Source organism: Pempheris klunzingeri, chromosome 14 (genome assembly GCF_042242105.1).
Source record: "Pempheris klunzingeri isolate RE-2024b chromosome 14, fPemKlu1.hap1, whole genome shotgun sequence".
In the NCBI taxonomy this organism is placed as follows: domain Eukaryota; kingdom Metazoa; phylum Chordata; class Actinopteri; order Acropomatiformes; family Pempheridae; genus Pempheris; species Pempheris klunzingeri.
The window spans coordinates 3,983,743-4,007,845 of NC_092025.1; the positions used below are offsets into that span (position 1 = coordinate 3,983,743).

The 24,103-nt window shown below is 41.2% G+C and overlaps 1 protein-coding gene across 1 annotated transcript in view; it reads left to right on the forward strand.

The window, feature by feature from the left end:
* The first annotated feature begins 9,537 nt into the window (after positions 1-9,537).
* The window catches only part of opcml (opioid binding protein/cell adhesion molecule-like), a 157,851-nt gene continuing 143,285 nt past the window's right edge, over positions 9,538-24,103 (forward strand). Inside the window, exon 1 of the mRNA XM_070843396.1 lies at positions 9,538-9,695. Coding sequence (XP_070699497.1) covers positions 9,538-9,695 — 158 coding nt within the window. The remainder of the gene's footprint in view (positions 9,696-24,103) is intronic.

Consider the following 24,103-nt stretch of genomic DNA (forward strand, 5'->3'; position numbering starts at 1 on the left):
CTAAACCTGAAAAGAAGATGGCCCTTTTGGATTTTTACTGTATTTTTGGTCTTTTGGAGGGGTGAACTGGTGCTATATAAATAAAGACTCATTAATCTTTACAAGATTTCAATGAAGTAGTCCTCACATTAAGTTTCACATAGATGTATGACATTTGGTGGGCATATGGACCATGTCCAGGCTTAAAAGAATCTCTTAGTGCCATTTCCTAAACCCAACAGGAAGTCTGCCAGTTTGAATTATATGTGAAATTTTGGTGATTTTTTTTGGGGGGGGGGGTTAAACAAATAAACCAGTTCATGAACGTTGATCGAATCTACCTCAAACGCAGTCATTGTGTATATGACACCTGAATGATGAAAACTACTTCAGAGTTTTGCAGAATATCAAATGTCCTGATGTCCACTTCCTTGACAAGGCCTTAAATTCGATGTTTAACCTGATGTGGTTTCTGGTCTTAGGTGTAGTAAAGGGGCTCTATGTCCCCCCCAAAAAAATATTGTTAACCTTAATGTATGAAATTCAGACATGTGGACCATGTATTTTGGTGTCATGACCTAAAACTCTAATAAAACCTCAATAAAGTGTGCTCTGCACAGTATGAACTGCATATTTTAATTCAAGTATCTTACATGTTCATATAAACACTGTATACATCACAAAACAACATAAAAAACACCCGTTATCTCCGTCTGATTATGGGCATTACTGTGCACTTGAAACCGGAACAGGAACCTGTTTCTATTTCTGCAACGATTCTAATGCCAAGCTTTCTTATCTAATTGTTGCCGAGACGTTTCTTTGTCTCTTTCTATCCTTTCATGCCTACAGTTGTTAATCTGGTTGAATCATTACACAGTGTTGTGTTCGCCACGTGCAAAACAACTGCAACACACCACTACGTGCACAGAGGTACGAGGGCCCATAAATGCTCCTTGCAGCTTTAATTCAATATTATTATTCAAAGTTTTTGTATGTCTGTGTCTGCATTTTGATTTAATTGCATTAGCCAACACGATACAATCAGATCGTGGTTGACTAACCTACCATCTCAATTAACAATAAACATTTTTTAGCTTTTTGTTTTTTTTCTAATTCTATATGCTAATTTTACATAAATCAGTAATTCAGTAAGGACTGAAATATTTCAAAAGGTAAAGGTTCATATTTTTCTGGCATTTTGCCTTTATGAGATCATCGTAGATAAACAGACAAGACATGGTGAGGTATGATGTGCAACGAAGCCAGAACCAAACTGGTTGCTGTGGTCACAGTATGGAATGGTATGTATGGCTTCTGCACGTCCATGGCAAAACCCTCATTTAGAAAGATGCTAGAGGTGAAACAACATTATCACAGGCACTACTTTTAGAACAATGTGTCTCAGGCAAGTGTGCATTGTAAATAGGGGACATCATTAACATTTTGAATATGCAGAGGACTGTCATGGTGTAGTTGCCCATGGCTACCAAGGGCACCAGTCGAATACAAAGAGAAAACACTTGTTTCATACCAAGAAGACTGCATACTAAGACTTGAAATCCAGCCCTAAAACGTCTTACAGTCAAGACTTTTACAACGTAAACAAATCCTCATGGGGGCACATAAACTCCGTTACAACATTCACACCTTTAGGGCAACTGGAGAGGCACCGAAAATACTTCACCACTGATATCACTTTCTGATTGACTCCTGCTTATGTGGAAATTGGATGATTAACCATCTGAAATTGTGTGTAACCTCTCTTTAAATATCCTCTCATCATGTATATATTTTCCAAACTTTCCCAACCGCCATCCATATGTCAGTGTCAAATATGATCTGAACAGTTGATTCATTCTATTCCAAGGTATTAGTTCCATTTGACTAATATTTGAATGGAAATTGCTCAGTCAGATGCATTCACCTTGAAATGAGCAGAATCCCATCTCTGGGATGACAGTTTCTGCCTAAATAAGCATTACTGGAGCTGCTCCTCTCACTTCAGATTGGACACTGTTATTGTCACCATCTAAATTGTTTATAACCTCAGGGTTAAAGACGGCTATATTTGCATACATACAAATGAACAATTTAATGTTGATGAAACTGACATTAGGGTTGAAAGGGCAGCCATGTTGACTCTTTTGTCCTAAATAACCACAGTCTCCATCGCTGACAATTACACTGGGATTGTGTTGATAAATGCAATTACCAACTAGACTACTTACAAATGAAAGTTTTGTGTAAATGACCCATAATATTGGATTTTCAAAAAAAGAAAAAAGTTCCTCCTGTTTGTGAAGGAAATAAGTAATTGTAATAAATAATTGTTCACTGAACACGTTGTTGTGAAAATGTTTTTGTTGTAAACGTTGCTAAATACTGCCAGATCATTTCACTCTTCAATAGTCTTTTTTCCGTCTAGGACCAGGTAATGCCCTTCACAAGCTTCAATAGCAATCAACATTAGGTTTTTGGATCATTTTTCCCTTATGTTCTTCTCTTTGTTTCCCTTTTGGCACCCCTAGGCAGCCGCCTATGTCGTCTATAGGAAGCCTCCCCGGAGAAACTCACTCTAACACACACACTGAGTCCTTGTTAATGCCTTTCATATTTTCTAGGCTCTCATAAAAGCTGAAAGCCTTAATGCAGGAGGGTTTAGCTTTGACCTTCAAGCAGATTTTCTGTCCATTACTTGAATTCAGTCGATTTATTGAAGATGGTTGAAATATTGACAGATTGCATGACAAGTTTTAAACACTGTACATGCAGTAAAGACTCTTTCTAACATGTTCCATATCAATGCCATTCCTTTTATGCGCACACTCACACAGGAAAGTCAGGCAGAGGTCAGCGGCAGAGTTTCTGATAGTGTATCAGCATATCTGCTGAACAGACGCCTGCTGGGAGCGCAGAGAATATTACACCTATTGATAACACAGGATGTCTGAACATTCAAATCACTTAAAGGTACCAGCTTCTTAAATAATTCATGCCCTCACGCCATGCATTCATTGACTGACTTTGCAACACATCGCGCAGCATTAGCAGAGAGAGACACAGGGAGGGCTGGGATTGGATCAGATGTGACAAAGACCAGCACAACTCGCTGAAAGCAGAGAAAGACCAACGGTACGTCTTAAAGGCTGTCTGCAGACATAAACAGCCTTTTGTTCCACATGCTGTGACTGCAGCCAAGGTGTCTGATTAAAGCTGTCTGATAAGTCAAGACTGAGACAGATGCTGTTATCTGAGATCAAAGTTAGAATCATGTGCAGCTCTCTATGCCAGGAGAACTTAAACTCTAACACAGTATAAAGCAGACCTGAATCAAGTTGCTATTTGATTAAAAAAAAAAAAAAAAAAAAATCCCCTCAGACAACAGAGGCAATCAGCCTGTTGTCAAAGAAAGAAGCCAGCCACAGTTCTCAGTTCACAAAGCAGTCAGTTGTTTCTAATTGATTGGCAACTCTGGCCTCCAAATTTCTTCCCCATGATGTCCTACAATCATAATCCGACGAGTTGTCAGAAGTAATTTCTGGGAGACTTGAGGAAAGTTGGGGGGACTGCTGACGGACAACCTAACAAGCACTGTAGTCGTCCTGTTCTCTAAGATGAACGCAGGCAATTACCCCAAGTTGTGATTTGATGATATGGATTCTTTTCTTTTAAATGAGACATAATTGGTAAGCAATAGGAAGAGCGAAGAACTAAAACACAGTTTCATTTCAAGCTCGGAATTTGCACACTCTACTGTGGATTGATAATTGTAATTGCTAACCTTATAAGCCTCAACAAGGACATACTGTCTGTTGAAGCTCACAGAGGGACTTTCATAACAAAAAGACATTTAGTTTGTGTGATCGTTTGTATTTGACGCCTCATATTCAGCTGCACTTTGGAATGATTTTTACACAGAACAAAAGCTGTGGGTTTTGTCCCCCCCATCATCCATCATCCATCCGTTCACTGCGGCCAGTGCTGTGGACAGCAGGAACTATTGCAGTGACCAAGCAAACTTGTACATACAGACATTTGAGTACTGTATTAAGATACTCCAGAAAAACTGTCAACCTTTCCTTTAGTGTGTTTCTTTTCATCACTTTTTTTCACTTATTATACCACTCAGTGATCATACTGTAGTCCAGACAACCAGACCAATGTTCTCTTCTTCCTGAGTCACTGGACTTGCTGTGGCTGACCTCCATTACTTACTGTAGCCTGGAAAGTTCTCTCCTGACACAAAGAGTGAATACTTTAGTTGTTAAATGGCTGCAGGACATTTTGCTTGTAGCAGGAAATAGTGTTCTTTGCTGGGAATTTAAGTTTCATGACAGTGGAGGTGTGCGAATGACTGAATGTTCATTTGACAGTTAAAATGATATGTGGTAGTTTAATAAGTCACTTATTTTACCTGAAGATTTCTTTAGTAGATTCCGTTGTTTCACTCATGTTGGAATGGTTGATATGATCTGATTTATAGTAATAATATTTTATTTTACAGTTCAAAATGTCCACATTTGTGTTTAGATGAGGATCAACACTGTACCAGCAACTGTTTACAGTGGTTAGAACCAAGTACACTCACTCAAGGACTGACCTTCAGTACAATTTTGAGCTACTTTACTTTACTTGAAGTTTCTTTTCATCACTTTTTATATGTCTACCCCACTACATTTATCTGACCCCTTTAGTTACTTTCCAGATTGAGAATTTGAATAAAAAACATATATATAAAACAAATAAATTCTGATATATTATCCTGGGTAAAGCTTCCCTGCAGTATAAATCATTAAAATCACCTCCACCTTCAAAAGCTCGAACACTAACATTAAATGTGATGAACACATTAATGCATCACTAATGTCAGTCAGTGATATAAAAAATATGATTCTGAAATGGACCATTCTGCATAATGACTATTCTCACTATTCTTTTGGTACTTTGAGTATATTTTGATGCTTATGATTCCTTAAGTCTTTGAATGCAGGGCATTTACTTGTCGCAGAGTATTTCTACCCTGTAGTGTTGCTACTTTTACTGAAGTAAAGATCTGGATTGAAGTAGTCTTGAAGTGGATGTCTCACTTTTACTTTCAGACATCTTAACAGTTTGGGCTGTCGTTCAAAGAGACTGAGCTGTACTGAAGAGGCTCCCCGCGCTTTCACTTTAAACACAGAATAAAGTTGTCTAGTTAACAGTCAGTGCTAAGAGAGACACTAGGGTTACACTATCATAGTGGAGAATAAGGACATGATGTTGGTGTTGGACTGATATCAGATTTTAATTCTCTATGGTTGTCATTTCATTCTCTAACTTATACTAAGCATACCTAACCCAGACACAACCCTGACCTTAGTTTACCTTAAATACTCTACATGTAACCATTAGCCAGCAAAAGTGAACATTATGCGTCTGACGTGTCCTGATATCACAACATGCAAGTTCATCCTCATTTCAAAACATTTTGGAGAACTCTGCTGGACTGACCTCAGAATGTCGGCCGCTCATGAATACGTTGCGTAACAGTGGTGTTTTCAGTGAAATCTGAGCTTCTGCAGATGACTGAAACTACTGAGAAAGAGCTCTTTATTCAGTCTAGCCATGTTTTTGCTTGGATATTAGCTTGCTTTGGTCACAGGCCGGTCCATTGTCTGCTAGCTCTGCCTACCCTTGCATGATATGAATGAAGATTAGCATGGATTGTTTTAATAAACCTCCCAGGGTCCGGTGTTAATGTGTCACAGCAGGAAATTATGTGAATGTCACTGCATGTATAAGTGAAATAAATGTGAAGAGTAATGTGCTAGGAAGATCTGGACTGTGTACGACTGCAACCAGTCAAAAAGATGTTAGTTTAGGGGAAATGGCTGTGTTCATTTCAGCATGTTAAAATCAAAACATATACCTACGTGTATTTTAAAGCATGGATAGTTGATCTAGGCCACGTAGTTTAGCTTTTGTCTTTAGTTCTCTGCCTATACTTGTTTGTGTGGTACATCAAGAGTGATTCATGTGGGCTGTGCTACAAACAATGCCATTCTAATTTGTCATTTCTGCATGCTTGGCACCCTCGCTCGTGGTGCAGCTTTGGCAAGGTCATCGGATGTGCATGACCCGCTGTAAGGCAGAACAATGAGGGTCAAAACCGTAACGCACATGACATGGATTGAAATGGATTGCAGCCTTATTCTCCAAACACCACTGCACACACCTGATTGCTGAAAACCCTGCACATATCTGGGACTCTTCCCTCTTCCCTGTTATTTAACCCTCTAAATTCTCATAGTGAATTGATAGCAGATGCCACCAAGGTGTTAAGAGGGCATCATGTGACAAATGTTGCAGCCTTAATTAACGAAGGGGAGGGGTGTTTGTGAGCAAGAGCCTCAGTCCACCCCCACCCCCCCCACCCCCCACCCGTACCCTTGACTCTAATTAAGACCACGTATCTTAGATTTTGCTGAGGTCAGGGAGGGGTTTTTAATTTAAAAACCATTAAGACATGGCCATCGTCAGGACTTGCGTTGCATCCTAGGCAGATATAATTTTAATTACGCCTTATCTTTGCTCAATTTCCCCAGCACAAGACATCATCATAATTCCTCAAAAACAACCTTCTAATACACCGAACAACAGTTTACAACAGTAAATGTGATGCGCTGCTCACATGTTCCAATAAGCACTGTTTGGGAGTGCCATTTTATTGTAAATGGCACTTCCATTATCTTCTCCTGTTGAGACCACCAGAAAGTGGGCAATTAAATCTTTACAAAGCCTTAAACATGCTTGGCATTGTATCGCGTGGTGCGTTTATGGTAAAGAGAAAAAACGCTACTGAGATGTCAACTGTATGTGAGACAAGATTAACGAACACACAACACAATACAACTGTAGCCTGCAAATACAAGCTGTCAATGCCTTCACACTTCCGCAAACATCTTTCCCAATGATGGCATCCAAAGCTGTCAGCGCATTGTCATGTGTTGCCTTCCATCCAATAGCTCAACAGCGTGCCAAATTGATGTTAAGAAAAAGAAATTATCTTGTTCAGTCTTCTCATGGGACTCGAGAGCTGTCATAGTAATTCTGTGTGCTGCTGTTAGATGCACAGCAAAGTGCCACTCTCATCCCTAGTGGCCAGCACCCACTCCATGCATACAGATGAACGGGGAGAAACAGTGCAGGAGCACATTAGTACACAAAGTCAATGTGGTTTGGTGAAGTTCAGACTCTCATTAACTTTAATTCTTTCCCTGAAAGTTACTCTCCTTCTCACTCAGACCATCGAACTAACACATGAACTGAATATTTCACATTAAATTACCCATCCTCCATAAGTTTGTTTAAAACACCTCGGAGAAGAAAGGTCTTACGACTCCCAGCAATCTGTACAAAGGGTAAGAAATTGTCTAGAAAATGAACCAAGCACAATGACAGGATGCACAAAAATGTCATCTCTGGTCATAACTCTCCAGCTTCTGCCCTCTTTTAAAGACTGCAGAATGGTTGTATAGCTGTTAATTAAAGAGATCAATACGGATCTTTCCAGGCGGAGGTCAATGGGACAACTTTTCATTCAAATAAATTCATTTTGAGGGTTCTTGACTTGATAAAAAGACCTTGTGGCAGGATTTTTCTAAATGACTGGATTTCATTTCAGACATTTCTCTCATGAGACATACAGGTGATGATCTGTAAGCTGAGCATTTGCTTACAACTCACTGGATAAAATGGGCTGTGATGGCTGCTCATCACATAGCCTATAAGCTGTTCATGTGATTTACTACTTTAGGTGATGTGGTAATGTGACAGAGTGACAGAGTGACAGAGTTGTACTGGAAGGCTGGATTAACTGGTAAACCCCCCTGTTCCTCCCCAGTGTGCAATGTCTGCTCTGTTCCTATCCTGACCCCAGATCTGCTGTGTTGCCACTGGATCAAACACGTACATTTAGGGATTTGTAACATGTAAGCGCTCATTTAATGCCGTAAAAAATAAAAAATCACTTCTGGGCCGTTGGGGCAGGGGCCTGCATTGCCTGGTTGGTAACCCAGCCTAGGTTGTTGGTGTCGGCCATGTTAAGGACAACGGAATAGATGCACATGAGGCCACAGACCTCCACTAAAAACTGATCTACTACATGGAGCTACAAAGCATTCTGTATCATACAATGAGCACAAAACTTAAGGAGCAAGATGAATATTTTCCTTACAATTCATGACTGATCATTTGCAGTGATGGAAGATCTATTCTGATCTTTTACTACAGTAAATTAACTGTACATACAGAGTTATAAGTGAAGGTCCTGCATTGAAAATGTTACTACAGTAGAAGTATGCCAGCACAATGTGGAAAATATACTTAGTATTAAAAGTAAAAGTAGTCACCCCCTGTGACTGTTGCTCTCAACATCATTAAAAACACATTTAAATTATTCAAATCATTCAAAGTTAAACAGCAAATCTTCACATCTGACAAGCTGCAACCTGGAAATGTTTTACAGGGAAAATGAATTCAACTATTATCTAACAGTTCCAATTCATTTTCTGTCAGTTGATTGATTAACTGTACTTTTGTACATTTCCATGTGTTTGGTGTGTATAAATCTTAACTGAAGCTGTCAGATGAATGTGGTGAAGTAACATAAGCAATATTTCCCTGTCAGATGTCACCGAGTGGAAGGAGAAAGTGGCATGAGCAAAAAAAGTACAAGTACCTCCAATGTGTAGTTGGTTCAAAGTACAAGTACTTAGTTACCTTCCACCACTAAATATTTGTCATGCTGATGAATAGCAGTATGCTGCAGACTCCTTCAGGGGCCCAAAGGAAGTCCCTGGACCCCAGTCTGAGAGCATGAGGGACCCCTGTGAATATGAGAGGGCTGCAGGCTGCAGACCATATGGTCCTCATGGTACGATGCTACCTGGCGACTGAAGGAGGGAGGGAGAGAGAGGAAGAGAGAGAGAGAGAGAGAGAGAGAGAGAGAGAGAGAGAGAGAGAGAGATTACTTCAGGAGCTGTAGCCTACTTAACGAAAAGAGACACAGTGGTAGTGAACGCAGCCTCTTGCTCTGAGAGCCCACAGCTTTACACAGTCTCACCGAGACGACAAAAGAAAAGAGAACACCGAGGGAGGGAGAAAAACACACAGAGGGGACTTGGCTGATGCATCTCTCCGAGAGCATCCATTTCACGGCGATTACAGTTTGAGACGGTGTTGAGGAGACGGTGCGCATTTCCCTGAGAACCACGGCGCTGCGCTCCGCTCCGCTCTGCTCGCAACTCAGTTTCCTAGAGGCTGGCGGGCGGACACACACACTTTTTTTTTTTTTCCCTCCTTCGTCTGTCGACACGGACAGTATTTCATAACAAGCCTGTTTACTTGGAGCAAAAGCAGGTCGTCCGCAGCTCCAGCAGGCGGTGTTACATCTCTGCTCTGTCTGAGGAGCGGAATTTGCGATCCGCAGCTTCAAGACGCAAAAAAAAAAGAGAAAAGAAAAAGGAATAACCGACGGTTTAAGTTTCCGTGGAAGTTGCGCAGTGACAGAAAAACATGGGAATTTGTGGCTATTTGGCGGTGCCTGGGAAATGCCTTGTCGTCCTCGGACTTAAATTGTTATTCCTTGTACCTGCAGGAGTTCCAGCCAGAAGCGGGGACTCAGTGTTAAAGGACAACATCACCGTCAGACAGGGGGACAGCGCCGTCTTAAAGTAAGTCTTTAACTGTGTTTCACCATCGCATCACTGGTGTGATCTCCTGTGCGCCATGGTGGGGGGGTGAGAGGGTGGTGGTGGTGGTGGTGGTGACTCCTCATCCACACCGTGTTTTGGTTCCAAACAGCGAGAATGCAAAGAGCAGTGGTTCAGGAGTTACTAAAGGTCAACACATCCGGAGGAGAATCGCACAGATCGTTGTCATAATGTGAATTTGGAACTAGTGACGCCTCACGCGTGTCACCTGCAAGTTATGGTGGAACGTGCGAACTCGGCGCGCAGCCCTCTCCTGCTCATTGCCCTTGAATGTTATTGATTCGGCTGGTTAATGTCTTGTTGAGGATGCACACAGCTGAGATACTCAAATTCGGCACTGGGAGGGGTTGTGTACCTATTGATTTGAGTGTGTGATACAAATGCAATTATGGCTTTAATTTCCAGGGCTTTGTTGTTTTCGTTCCACTTCAGGAGATGTTTTGGAAGACTGGATGGAGTCTATTTCTGGCGTTTTTTGTGAAAATATTATTCCCATCATACTCTGTTGAGGACGTGTCATGGTTTTACAGTGGCCGCAAGCCTCTATATGTGTTCTAATCTCCAGAACTACCACAATATCCCTGCACAGGCTTTTTCCTGTGTGTCCTTATCACATTTTTTAAATCTTCTCTGTCACTGCGATGCTCCTGTTTATTAGTGCCTATAAACTGTGTTTGCTGTACGTCTTTGTATGACAGGAGACCAGGTGTGGTGTGAGAGAGTCTGAATCCCTGTGAAAGGATGCGAGATAGGGTCAACCCACACACCCACCCACACACACACACACACACACACACACACATCCATACTGCACATTCACACACAGCCTTACAGTGTACAATGATTCCCTTATCATATACTGAACAGACATAAACTATCATTTCATTGGACTGTAATATACCTGGAGAAGGTTTGAATGATGCAGTATGTTAACACAACAGTCCATCCAGTCTCCAGCTGTACCTGCTCATCCTTGAGACACAACCTGTATTAATCAGCAACAACAAGGGTAATGAGAATGAACAAAACAGACACAAAAAAAACAATATGTGGCCTTCATCGAATGAAAAATAAGAAACAAAGGGAGCAAAGAAAGAATGAAAACAATTGAAGTAATTAACAAAAAAGCACGACTGTGAGGCTGCATGAACACGTGAGGCCATGATTTTCATCATATGTTCTAGAGTCTTACACTCGGTCTGCTGTCACAGATGTTAATAACAGTCTTGATTGCTTATTTAATTTTACAGTGATGAGCTGTGAGAGTAGATGTGAATTTATACTACTAATGTGACTGAGTAGTCCTATTACCGAGCCTATAAAAGGCTGTACATTCAGTACCTCGAGCTGTCAGTGCAGGGCAGTGCAGTTCAGCTGGCTCCGAGCTGGCTGAGATATGAGGGATTTGGACACGAGATATATACAGTGTGATGATTGTTGACACAGACGAGCAGCTGAACGGCTCGCTGTTGCACTTTGGGCGGACGAGGTGGAAGGTGACCGTGTGGCGTAGCTACAGCAGCTCACCGCACAGCGGGTGGGATGTGTTGTGAAAGATGGAGTTCAGTTAAGTCCTCATCTTCTCTCCTCTGCTCTGAGCAGCCTCTGAGAATAAAGCCAGTCTTCCTCACCAGTTTGTTAATCCTGTCCTCATTCCTAGCCGTTAGAAATGTGCGCTGGCCTCCACTGATTAGTAGAACTTGTTAAGTAGTCTGTTGGATCCACTGAAACAAAGTCTTTCCCTCTCCTCGCCCTGGATGGTGACTGGGCGAAATCCACTTCTTGCTCCTTTGTCGCGCCGCTGTTGAGCTGCAAATGGTTGCCCCGGTAGCAGGCGACAGCACTCTTTTGGCAGACTCGTCTTCTCCTTTTCTTGCCCTAATCTATGCACCCCTCAATAGAGGAGTCATCAAATAAGTGGTGGAGCTGACATGACCCTGAGTTGAATCTTAAAATGAGAGGTGGAGAGTGTGAACTCAAAAGCTGACAATACAGTTACCCGGGGCATTCCTGTGCTTCTCCACAGTGTATCCAATACACTGCCCCGGAGGAAGATGAACTGCAGCCTGTCTGTGAGCTAGTCAGTCCATAATCCAGGAAGCCATGCTATCCACCTGCATCGCTTTCAGCTGCTCCCCAAGCAGGACGGGCTGGATGGTGTTGAAAGCAGCAGAGAAATCAAAGGACATCATTCTCATCCTGCTTCCCAGTTTCTGCGGGTGGGAATAAGGCCTGTGGAGCTGGTGTATGATAGCATTGTCTGCCCATTTGACATCTAACTGGTCCGTGCCCAGAGCACCCTGAGGCTGGTGCTTTGAGGACCCACTGCCCTGCTTGTGAGGAATCTCTCTAGCTCCCTGATCACCTAAGTGGCGGTAATGCAGAGGCTTGGACGGGCAGCTGGGTGGTGGGGCTGGGACTCGGGGAGGTGGGCCAGCAGCACGAAGCCTCAGAGAGGAGGGCGGCTGTGGTGTTGACCTCTGAGTTGATCTGCATAATGGGAAGACTGAAATGGGTAGATGCTGCTGTGTTTTTATTCGAACATTTAATGTATGAAAATGCAGCATTGATTGAAGTCATTTCTACAGGCATGCTCCCATTATTTCTACATAAATTACAGTGTTTGGAACCTGCATTTTTCTATATAAATAAGGCTCAATGCTATTTGGAAGTCAGTATGCTGCATTACCTTGTTTGTAACATTACTCTGAGGATAAAATGACTTCCTGTACCTGCATAAACGTTGTCTCACTAAGGGAGATTGAAGCAGTGATACACAGGTTTCATTCCAGCCGGGGACAGAAAGCTCTATCTCAGATCAGTAGCGCACAAATGGTGCTCTGAGCCAATTCACAGACACTTGTCAAGGGTTAAATGTTTTTAGGAGAGGGAAATGACAACAGTTGTGTGATCCTGGAAATATGTTTAAATGAGGAACTGCTGCATTTGAGTGATTTCCTGTAGCTGGCAATGTTCCCAGGGTGCTGTTTTACTTCAACAGGGTTGTATTATTAAGACAGTCAAAGGCAACAGAAATAGGTGTGATTCTCATGTAAAGAAAACCACTGCCAACAGGAACTTCAGCAGATGTTAGCGGCAGAATTATTAGCATCATGCAACATAGCTTTAGTAGCAATATTACTCTTTTTTTTTTAGAAATGAGATCACTGAGGAAAATAAAATGCCTGAGGGAGGTGTTAGAGGAACAAGTTTAGAGTGTCATTTTCTCTTCTTTCATACCTTGACCATCCGTGATTGTTTGTGAATGATTGATTCTAATTGATTCTAATAATTAGCTGGAAGGTGGGAGGTTGGGTGACATACCTCACAGACATACCTGCCATTCAGGCAGTGGTAACTAAATTCAGCCACAGCCAAAGAAAAAAAAAAAGCAGTGTCAATTAAACAGCAAGCTAAGTGGTGCAATGTCTGCAAAGATGTCAGAACCCCACCAGTATTAGTAGTGTTAGTTATTATGAGTATGCGTCATTGCCATTGGCTCTATAGGTGGGAGAGGGCATATAGAGCGAAATGTGAAATGAAATGAGTCAACATACAGGTGCACAAGCCTGCACAGTTAGCATTCACACTTCACTGTGGGCATGCAGCATTTTGTCTTGCTTTAGCTCGAACACATTGAGGTTCTTTTCTACAGTAGCACGAACACTAGCATGAGTACCATTAGTCATCCTGTTTTCCTCCGAATGTAGCCACTATGGCTTTAAATAAGCAATCTATAATAAAAAATAAAAAAAATACTACCAAGTACATGAGCAGCTGTCATTCTCAACTGGTCAAATAATATCTCATGCAATGTATTTGATACATTGAAATAGAAAGCACACTAGTCAGGTTTGTTGTTGATCAACCTCCACGTTTTATGCCCAGTGCCGCAGTTTGAATTAACTTCCAGTTAAACATCCTACATCTTACTTTTGTAAATGAGGAAGAATTGATGTGAAGAAAATGTGATTACAGCCAAAGCAACCTTCTTAAATAGGTCATTTTGTTAATTTTATTTTGTTTTTCCAAAAAATTGCATTTTTCATCCATTTTCTCCAGTTTGGAATGCCCAGCTTCTTCTACATTGCTGTGCTTGTCTTTGCCTACTCTGTGGTCGGCCTGCGTGGGTCTGTAACGTTCCTGTGACACCTGCAAGAGACGAGTTCCACTGGTGGGACTAAACACACGGGTGTTTCATGTTATCTCCCTCCAGGTGGTCGGTGCTCAGCCACTTCAACTGTATGGGAGCTGTTTACATGTATGTGTAAGGGTTTGTGGTCATAGCACCTCTCTAGCTGTGACAGTGGATGATAGTCATGAATAGATCCCCTCAGACTGACCTGGGTGACCACAGCCAGCCATGCCTTTATTCCTCTGTATTTAACAAGCCTGTGCTATCATCCAGGAGAGTGGTACAGGAACTAGACAAACATCTCTTCATTCAGCAGCAGCGATCTAGCATGCATCCTGTGTGGCAATGATCAGAGACAGAGCTGAACCCAAGTTGGAGAGCAGGTGGTGAATCCTGTTTTTTCCTATAACCATTGCCCTTGAGGAGAGCAAGACCTACCACTCAGACTTAATGACAGCAAGGCTGTCTTATAGCTACACCCCCGCTTTCAATGAGGAGTAGTACACAAGGCTGTGTCCCTGCTGCTCTACTGTTGATGTGTTTTAGGACAGGTCTGAAAATATCAAGTGAGAACCTTTTCTTTCACTCAGTGTCACCGGCTCCACTGCTGTGTCACTGACAGGCCCTTTATAATTTGGCTCCCGGTGGCCCCTCTCCCAGGTGGACACATTAGCACCGGAGATGGCTGGTGTGACTGACCTTTGACAGTCCCTGTCTTAGCCTTGTAAGCGTGGAGAGCCAAACGGTAACAGATCACAGGCCTGTCCAAGTAAAGGTGCAGTCACACCGAAATTGACGACCCTCTCTTGTAGAAAGATGTGAATAAATTTGTGCCATCAGAATATCTTCTTCGTCTTCGTCTTCGCAGCTGTAGCACTTCTCATCACGTGACCCTTCAGCTCTGTGCGGAGTGACTTTAGCAGGCCAGCATGTCTGAGGAAAGGCTGATGCTGCAAATTCAGGGTCAGCACCTTCTCTTATTGTGTGCTTTACACTGAAGTGGAGATTGGATGTGTTGGGGGGTGCCTCATAAAAGTTGAATTGTGGCCCAAATGGCATTCATTGGCCATGTATGTATGAGCAGCCTTTGGTTCCAGTCTGTCTTACTGACTCAGATTGGGATTCTGTTGCTCCATTAAGTAGTAAGTAGTAGTGAGATTTTGGCCCAAGGACAACATCATCTGTTGCCTCATTGTCTTTGAGTTTGAGGGTGAGACTCATTTTTGAATGACAAAGGAAAAGCAAGTAGCAGTCATCAAATTAAACAACACATAGTTACAGTTTTTAGGGCTGAAATGATTAGTGATCTAATCAGTTAGCTGATAGGGAGGAAGGATAATGCAAATCGAAGTTATATATTTTAATATCTGATATTTTTTTAAAGAAGAAATTGACTTTTTAATTTTATTTATTTGGTTCAGGTTTCTCCATTATGAGTATTTGCTACATTTCTCTCTTTAAAATCATTGAATATCTTCTATTTTTTGTTCTCTGAGAAACTGATGGACATTTGGTACAATTGTCTGAGATTTAATACGCTACAAGATTGATGGTTCACTAATAACAAAATAACTGACAGATTGATTGATGAAGCTAATCCTGAGTTGCAGCTCCAACAGTCCTCTGTAGGCCTCAGTAGATCTGATTCTTCAGTTCACACTATATGATGTAGCTCATATTCTCAGTGCACAAAATGATCTGATAGCTCTGCGCCTGATGAAAGCCTGAGTCGCTGTACATGTAATTTGTAAATGTAATTTAGTTAAACATTTTTAAAGGGAGCATTTTTACAGCATTGGGAGCTGTTGGGAAGCAGACACTCAGAGTCAGCACCTGGAGAAGAAAGATACTGTGTGTTCTGATTATTGCAGTTGTACGCCAGTGAGAGGCCAAGTGATAATTAGCTAATTAGTCTTGTTCTACTTGTATCTTTTAATGTAGAACTGATAAAGACCGTTCATTGTATACAGCATCAAGTCCAAAGAAAGGCAACAACAAAACTGGACTTTCTAAACACGCTATTTGCTCCAAAACCTGCAAAGTCAGTGTTTATCATTTGTGTTTCTGATTAAGCATTTTCTCCGTGAACATTTCTTATTAACTGCCAAGAGGATGTGAGTATCACATGAAAAATACAGTTTTTATTTCCTAACAAAATGCTCTTCATCAGAACTACCTTTAGACCGACAGATACACACAGACGTGAGGACAATTCAGCATGATACCATGAAGGAAAGGAATTATTTCCATCCCTGTAGTTTGCTTTTATTCTTGTAGTGAGACCTTTTGAGCTCCTAATATGCATTGGTAAAGAGTATGTTATTTTATTTTGAAATACCTAAAACTATTCATATTTGAGGCGACTGAAACCTTAAAAGCCCATGTCACTTTGATTTATGTCTTGGCAATTCCCAGTCTAGTGATTTTCATATCTCACTCACAAGTGATGAGAAGTGCTTGCCTCTAATGAGCAGGTGGGTATTATTTCCAGCTCGGATTTTATTGTCATCATCAGTGAGCGCTTGCAACACTGGGTGGAGGTATGTGGGGTGTTCTGATTGAATGGCTGTTTTCAAGTCAGAAGAAAAGAAGCAAAGGCCCACCCTTAATTGTAGCCTTGTAGTCTGTTGTTCAATACGGAATGCCATTAAAACAGGGTTCTTTCACCGATTCAAAACAAACCAAGGATAAGACTTTCATTTTGCTCTTAGCACATACTGTACAGCCTTTGTTCATAACTGATGTTTGGAAGCAATGAGCCTGAAGCTAGAAATGCGTGAATAAGCTACATATATTAAAATACTAAGTAACTGTAGGACCATGCGCTTTCTGTGCTTCCCTTCTCTCAGAACAGCACTCTCACATAAAACCAGGGGTTTTGTTGAAAAGATGAAGGTTTTAGAGAATATGAGCAACATTAAATAATTCAGTGACAAAGCAAGCATGCACTTTCACTGACTAGGCTTCCACAGGTCTGTATATCTAGACTGCAGACTTTCAGAGTTTTGAGTAGTCTGTATCAAACGGGCAGGGCTTCTCTGCAACAGTGAATAGACATTTCAAAAACATCAGCTAAATTGTGCAGAATGACTGGAAGCTGGGTCAAAAAAGATTCTCTGTATGTTCCATACGATACTGCCTTGATCTATCTGCATTCTTGACATAAGGGATCCACTGGCATTCTGTATTATTGTACACATGTTTCCTTTCTGGCTCAGGTAGACATAATGACTGCAGGATGCAGGTAACTACCTCCTGCCTGTATAATCGTGCTTCAGACCTTGACCCAAAACACTCCAATGCACAGCGACTGCAATAATATATAGTTAGTTACAACTAAGAATTATACAGACGGACAAGGGCATCTTGAAAAGGGAAGCCTGAGGGGGGGGATCTTGGGAACTGGAGACTGTGAGTTTAGTTTCTTTGTTCGTGATCGTGCAATGATGTATCATTTTAACCAATACTTTTCAGAAACCCACCCAGTTGTGACAACACAAGTCTAGATTTTTCCTTTCTGCTCAAGGCAGTTTTTCTACAGCCAGATAAAAACAAAATAAAAATATCCCAAGGATAAAAAAAATAGAAAATCTGAAAACAAAGAGAATCTATGGTTATGTTTTTTAGCACTTGTGTTACTTTCTTTTGTGAGAGGGAAAAAACACAACTTTGTCATATTGAGTGTTATCCTCATAATATTTCCATATATTTATCCCTCTGAAACATTCTTCTGAGTTAACATCATTTTTAATGAAGGGAAGGGTTTTTGGCCCAGTTGTGACATATTGGGTACCTGCCAACTACTAAGTTTGGCCACAAGCTACTTGATCAAAAATAGTGAAGACCCTAATTCAGAAGTATAGAGTTGATTGGTTATATGACACGAATGGGCGAGAGAATGTGACTCCTGAAACTGACTTGACAGGATTAGCTGATCGATTTAGTGGACCGGACCTATCACTCTGTTAATGAAGCCATAAATCACTCAGTCTTCTGGCGGTTGCACAGTGGTTGTGCAGAGTGGAGCTTCTTCCCTCACAAACAATCTTTGGCCAAGTGCAGACACACAAACCAAACAACCCAACAGCCAAGATTCATGCTGCTCTGCTGAGGGAGGTTGGTCATTTTAACTGGTAGAAGCCACATAAAAATGAAATGCAGCTACCTTGAAATTCTGTACACTGCACTTTGTTAATGAAAGAAAGGACTGGAATTTACTCAATTTTCTTTTTTGAGCTGATAGTGATCTATTAAAATATGCCTGGATTGGCGCCAATACTGATTGTAAGGATTTGCTTGGGACATCACTACTGAAAGAGCTTTGGATGTTTTCCTGACACCCCATGGAAATCCTTAAATAGCCCTATATCATTCATTTATTTATTTTACTCTGAAGTGACCTGTTTTTCATCCAGCTCTGCTTCCTCAATAATAATACATCAGATTTCTGGGACCTAAAGCAGACACAATAAGTATGAGTATTCAGCAAGAGTGGAGTGCATGTGGAGGGCCTTTTGCTGTCACCTTCTAGTGCCCTAGCATTGAGTGCATGCAATATAAGATAGAAGTGATGGTTATTTAACACAGTGAGGCTGTTGTCAAACTTTCTGAAGAGTCCATCACTTCTGTCCAGCATAACGATCACAGTACATTCAGATGACTTATGAATCTCAATAACACTCAAGCAGTAATGTAGCAATACATCAGCTGGTACTGGATATACCTGAGGATGGGGGTTGGGTTCCCTTGTCCCGTTCTCCGTTAGTCCACCAGGGTTGCATCAGTCTTTTTCTAGCATTCCCAAGACATCCATCTTACACAGGTTGGGTTTCAGCATCTTTGTGTTGTCGTAAATCACTGAGATAGTCATTAATTTTTAATATCCAGGAACCTATGCGCTGTGCTGCAGTCCAACAAGATCCTCCACTTCTGAGAGTCAGCCACATCCATTACAGCCTGTCTTTGCTATCCCCTCCCTGTGCATGTTTGGCTGCACTTTTCTGATATCATTAATACTCATCAGCAACGCCTTCCATTCATGCCACATTCTGCCAGGCAAGTTTCGCTCTACTACTTTCACTCTCCCCTACGTTTCTCCTTCCTCTTTTTAGCACATTCTCATCCCTCTTACTCATCTGCATCTACGTCCCAGCACAAACTCTGTGAGGACGAATAGTAGCCTTAAAGGTTTCCTGAAGCCCAGAGCGCACATTATGATGGTTGAGCAGATTTATAGTTATGATTTGGTGCGCTGTTTCCCCTATCGTTCCACACCGCTTCTGTGTTTGTACAACAACAAGCAAACATTCTCACAGGATTTTGGGGTTTGCCTTGTGATGTGACTAATTATTCTTTCCATTGTGTATCCAGTCCTGATGAACATCAGTTAGCAAACAAGTCAAGTAATACATTAAAAAGAATGACAGATATTCAGCATGGAATAAAGTTATGTGGAGGGTGTCTAGTTCCTGGACTGAAGGAATATTTGACCCAAGTAGTGCATGGTTAGATTTCTTCTCAAAGTTAGATCAATGGAAATACAGCGGTGGCATTTGCCATTATTTTTGTTTGTTATGTGCTTGATAGCAACCAAAGTCTTATCTCAGGCATCTCTGGCATCCAAATATCCCAATGACCTTATTAGGCCTGGCCTTTTGGAACAATGTAGAGTTGATATCAGTATTACAGTTCCTGGCAGAACAGCACTGATACATTTGACCTCCAAAACCTTGAATCGATGATGATTGCTACAGTAGAACTATGTCTCAGAGCTTAAAGGGTTAGTTTGAATTTTTTGAAGTGGGGCTGTGTGAAGTACTAATCTATAGTCAGTGTATCTACTGTAGTGTGGTGTGTGTCCTGCTGCCCTAGTACTCTGCTGTGTACATTGCTGTGCTTCCGTGCCGAGACTCCTGCCTGCTTCTCCAACCTGGGGGCGTGCCGACATCTAGTGTCAGTAATACACCGACTGTGGAGAAGTACCTCATACAAACCCCACTTCAAAAAATCCAAACTAAGCCTTTGAGGATGCATTGATGTCGCTTGCAATGTCATTTTTCTCAAAGAGGACTCTCCCTACCTGCTTGTCTGTCACATGAACATAAAACCCATATTTCATGGAAACATCATACTCATGCCAGGGGTTGCCACCTAATAGAAAAGAAGGTCTGGTTAGACTTTGGAGCAATGAGCTGAATATATTTGCAAAATAATGAGTGAAAAAGTGATTTTCTTTAATTTCTACTTCCTTCAGGCTGTGAGACTGGAAGTTAATTTTAATATTTCCCATGTGTTATGTGAAGATAAGTATGTTGAGATCTGTTAATTAATGAGTAACTTAGCTTAATTGCTGACCTCTCCAGCATAAATGTTATGTTTAATATATCACGGTGATTATGGGGGACATTAGGGAGCTCGTGTGTTATTTGTCCATTTCACTGGCACGGTTGTTTCTTGTTTGAAGATCTCGACTACCATTATGCTGGAAAAGTAGGGCATTTTATCCAGAGGTGCTTGAGCTACTCCTGCAAAGGTTGCACATTTTGTGTCAGCACTCTCTCTTTGCTTGCTACCATGAGGGGTCATGAGCTTTACATTTCAAGAATCAGTCTGCAGCACAGCTAGAGACCTTTGGGTCAGAGAAGTCAGGGGTACATCACAGTCAATGCTGAAGAGGAAACAAAATAGTGAAAATTGCTAGTTACTGGAGTCACTGGGGTATTGCAGTTTTCCTCTCATTTTAAGGCACTGTTACTTGTTGCAGAACCTTGGCAGTGAGGGAGTAACACTTTCATCCCCACAGGCCTCCACATTTAAGTACTGCCATGTGAGTTGATGCACTATTGGTGGGCATTAAAGCAGCTCTCAAGATCTCATATGCTATGCTCTTCGTCCGTTCCACTCGAGATTTCCCTCATTACAGAAATGAGATGTCTCCGACCATCTGTCAACACAAAGTACTGGCCTCCCGCGACCAGACAAATCATTCCTAATTCTCCCGCCTCTGCTCGGGTCCTGGATCCCAGCCGTCGGTTCTCTAACGAAACAGATCCCTCTAATGAAGGAATATGGCAGAGGAAAGTGCCTCCCATTGATTCTGTTCCCTGGCCAATGCCGCCTCAAGGATAGTGCAGCTGAGCTATACTTAGAATCAAGGATGTAGTTGACGTAATATTTTTGCTCCTTTGTTGTGTTCAAAATGCTCTTTAGGGGTAGTGCAGTGATGAGACTTAACTAATCCTGATGGAGCAATTTCAGCATAATCCAAACAGCTACAGTAGTCAATTGGTTGCAGAATGCAGTAAATATGGCTGTTAAACAGGACTTGGCTGCCAGCCTTAGCTGACAGGCTGATCACAATGTGAAAGCCTTCCCATGAACATGTCTATCATGTGGCACACAGTGCATTACAGTGATTATGTTAAGATTAGAAACTTGTTTATTGCTCTCTCAGATCATTTGTGGCGCCTCATCAGTATTAACCAGAGAACTATGGAAGCTGCATGAAACCGGCTCTTCCTTCTTAAAAGATATTGACAGGCATGCCGAGACAAGCTGAGTCCACTTTCTTTGCATGTAACTTGTAAAAGACATTTTGATTAGTCTTTAAATACTGACAGGAGCCTGACAGTCTGATGTCTGTCATGTCAAAACCTACAACGTCCATCTTAACATGAATGGATGCCATTTAAAAATCAAAGCCATCCATCTTGGGAAATACGGCACGCTGGTGGAACTTTGCTCCACACTCCCTGCCTCTCTGACTGATATCACATTTTAATGCACTTAGTTTTGGTGTGGCTGGTTTGGGCATGTTGAAATCAATAAGTGCCTTTGATTTATTATTGCAACCTGATTTCACTGTCTGAGAACAATGAAGGAAAGAGGGAATTCGTCTCAGTCCCCAGCTGATGGTGCTCATTAATATGGATAAAACTGATTGGGAGTCAGCTGGGAAGCATGTCATACTACATTAGACAAATAAGTGGCTGAAACCACTGGCTGTAATGAATTGATTTGCTTCACATTGATCCCCGCCTCCCCTTCTCCTCTGTTAATCACATTTGGGAATCATGTTCATGTTCTGAATCTGTGCAATTAGGATATTAAATATTGTAAGTGAACGAGGCTTAATTCCATGTTTTACTTTTGCATCATCCGTTATGTTTGTTTTAGATTCAAACAAAAGAGCATCTCATCTGTTTTGTAAATGATGCGCTCTCGGGCAGCTGAATCAAGACTTATTTTAGAGTTTGAGTTTGAGGTGTTTGCATCTCTATAAAAACTGAGAATGTTCTCATTTTTCCAAGAGTGCAACTTTTGCAACAGCCTGCTTGTGCTTCACATTCACTCAGTTAAACACATTCTCACTCAGGAGCCCGTCTGCAGAATTCTTCTGCTACTGAGCAGCTCCTGTGGAGCAGTCGCAAGTTCACTTCCTTGGTCAAGGACATATTGACAGCGATTGTTAGGGGAGAGGAAAGTGTTAGGCAGCTTTTATATGAGCTTTTGTGTTACATCAAAATCATGTACAATATCTCAAGTATTTCAAGGAGACCAATGTGAGAAAAGATGAATGAACAGACTGCGGTGCAAAGACAACATCACAAAGCAGTCCTTCAGAAAAGCTTTGAGTTGAATGCCAGGCCTCTGACTTAATCAGCCAGTTAGAAGTGTGCATAGTGCAGCAAGAGAGACATATCTAAGACAGTGTGACTCAGTAAGTAATATGTCTGTTAAAGTGACAGCTGCTGAATGATCCATATTCCATATCCAACACTCCCATATTGTTTTTCCACTCAGTGTTCGACCGTCTATTCATAAGGCCGCTTTCCTAACCTGTGGAGTATCGCCACTTTGTCACCTACAATTCTGTGGAGTTATTGCTTAGATAATAAATAGAGGTCCGACAGGAGGAAAAACCGAGAAACTATTGTAAAACATTTCTGACATACACTATTTAACTTTGAAAAATCAATAAAGCCAATTTAACACAAGGCTTTTCTTGTTTATCACAAATGGTCCACCTGAGCCAGACCTGTTTTCTTCTCTCTCTTTTTTTGAAGAATATTATCCCACAATAGTAAGAGCTATGACCTTTCTCTGTCTATCTGTGTCCAAATAAACAACTTCCTATGACTGGCACACTGGGAAGTTGTTTCACAGTCTAAGAGATCAGAGGCACCATAAGCCGTGAAGCAGTTACTCATCTTTACCAACTACATAATCGGATTAATGAAGCCTTATCAAATGTCTTTCAGTGGGCTCACAGTGTAATAAGTTAGTGTACTGGTTTTGTTTTCAGGTGAAGCAGTGACATCATGTCACATCACATTTTCAGTAATGCTGTAATAAAGGTTAATGTAATAACTAAAGCTATTCTATTGTTTGATATTCAATTGTATCGCAGGATTAAAATGGTAAAATTGAATTGTTGTGGATGCATGGCCATAGTCCCAGTGGCTCTGGTGATCCTCTGAATTTTCATCTAACACAACCAGCAGACATTTTTGTTTTAGTGAAATATCTCCACATCTGCTCATTATATTCCAACTGATTTTGGCTGATCAATTTTGTTTATGCAACTAATAATACAAGTAAACACTTTTGATGAGGTTTTTGTAGGTTATTTAGGACCAAGAAATGAAGTGGACAGGACATTTTACAGTTGAGAAATAAATTCCATTGTTTCAGAACATTTCTTTGGTATTTCTCTACATCAAATTCTTTTCGAATGTTAGCATGCTGTCGTGCTAAAACAAGCACATTAAAAATGATACCTGCTAAAAATCAGCAATCCACCAATCTAAATGCGCACTTGAACATAAAATCTATATTTGGTGATGCCCAGACTGATGTTGTCAGCATTACTGGTTTCACAATAAAAGTTCATTGACGTTAGCATCATTAACATCATAATATACGTATTGTATTGCAGATGCAAAAAGCAATGAGTTATTATCTTGCTTGAATATTTTGTTATAGTATTTTTTTAATACTTAATACAAATATGTCTAATACAACTAATACAAAATGTCTCAACGCTGTCATTGGACTGTAAAAGCGAACACGGTTTTACGTATTACATGCCCATGCATGTGCAGAACAGAACTTCTACAGCGAGTTTAACCTAGAAACTTTTCTCAGTGTAGCAGTTGTTGTCTATCAGCTGTAGCATGTGAGTCGGTGTAATAGAGATCACCTGGTGGATATATGAATGCACTTTTCTAGTTTT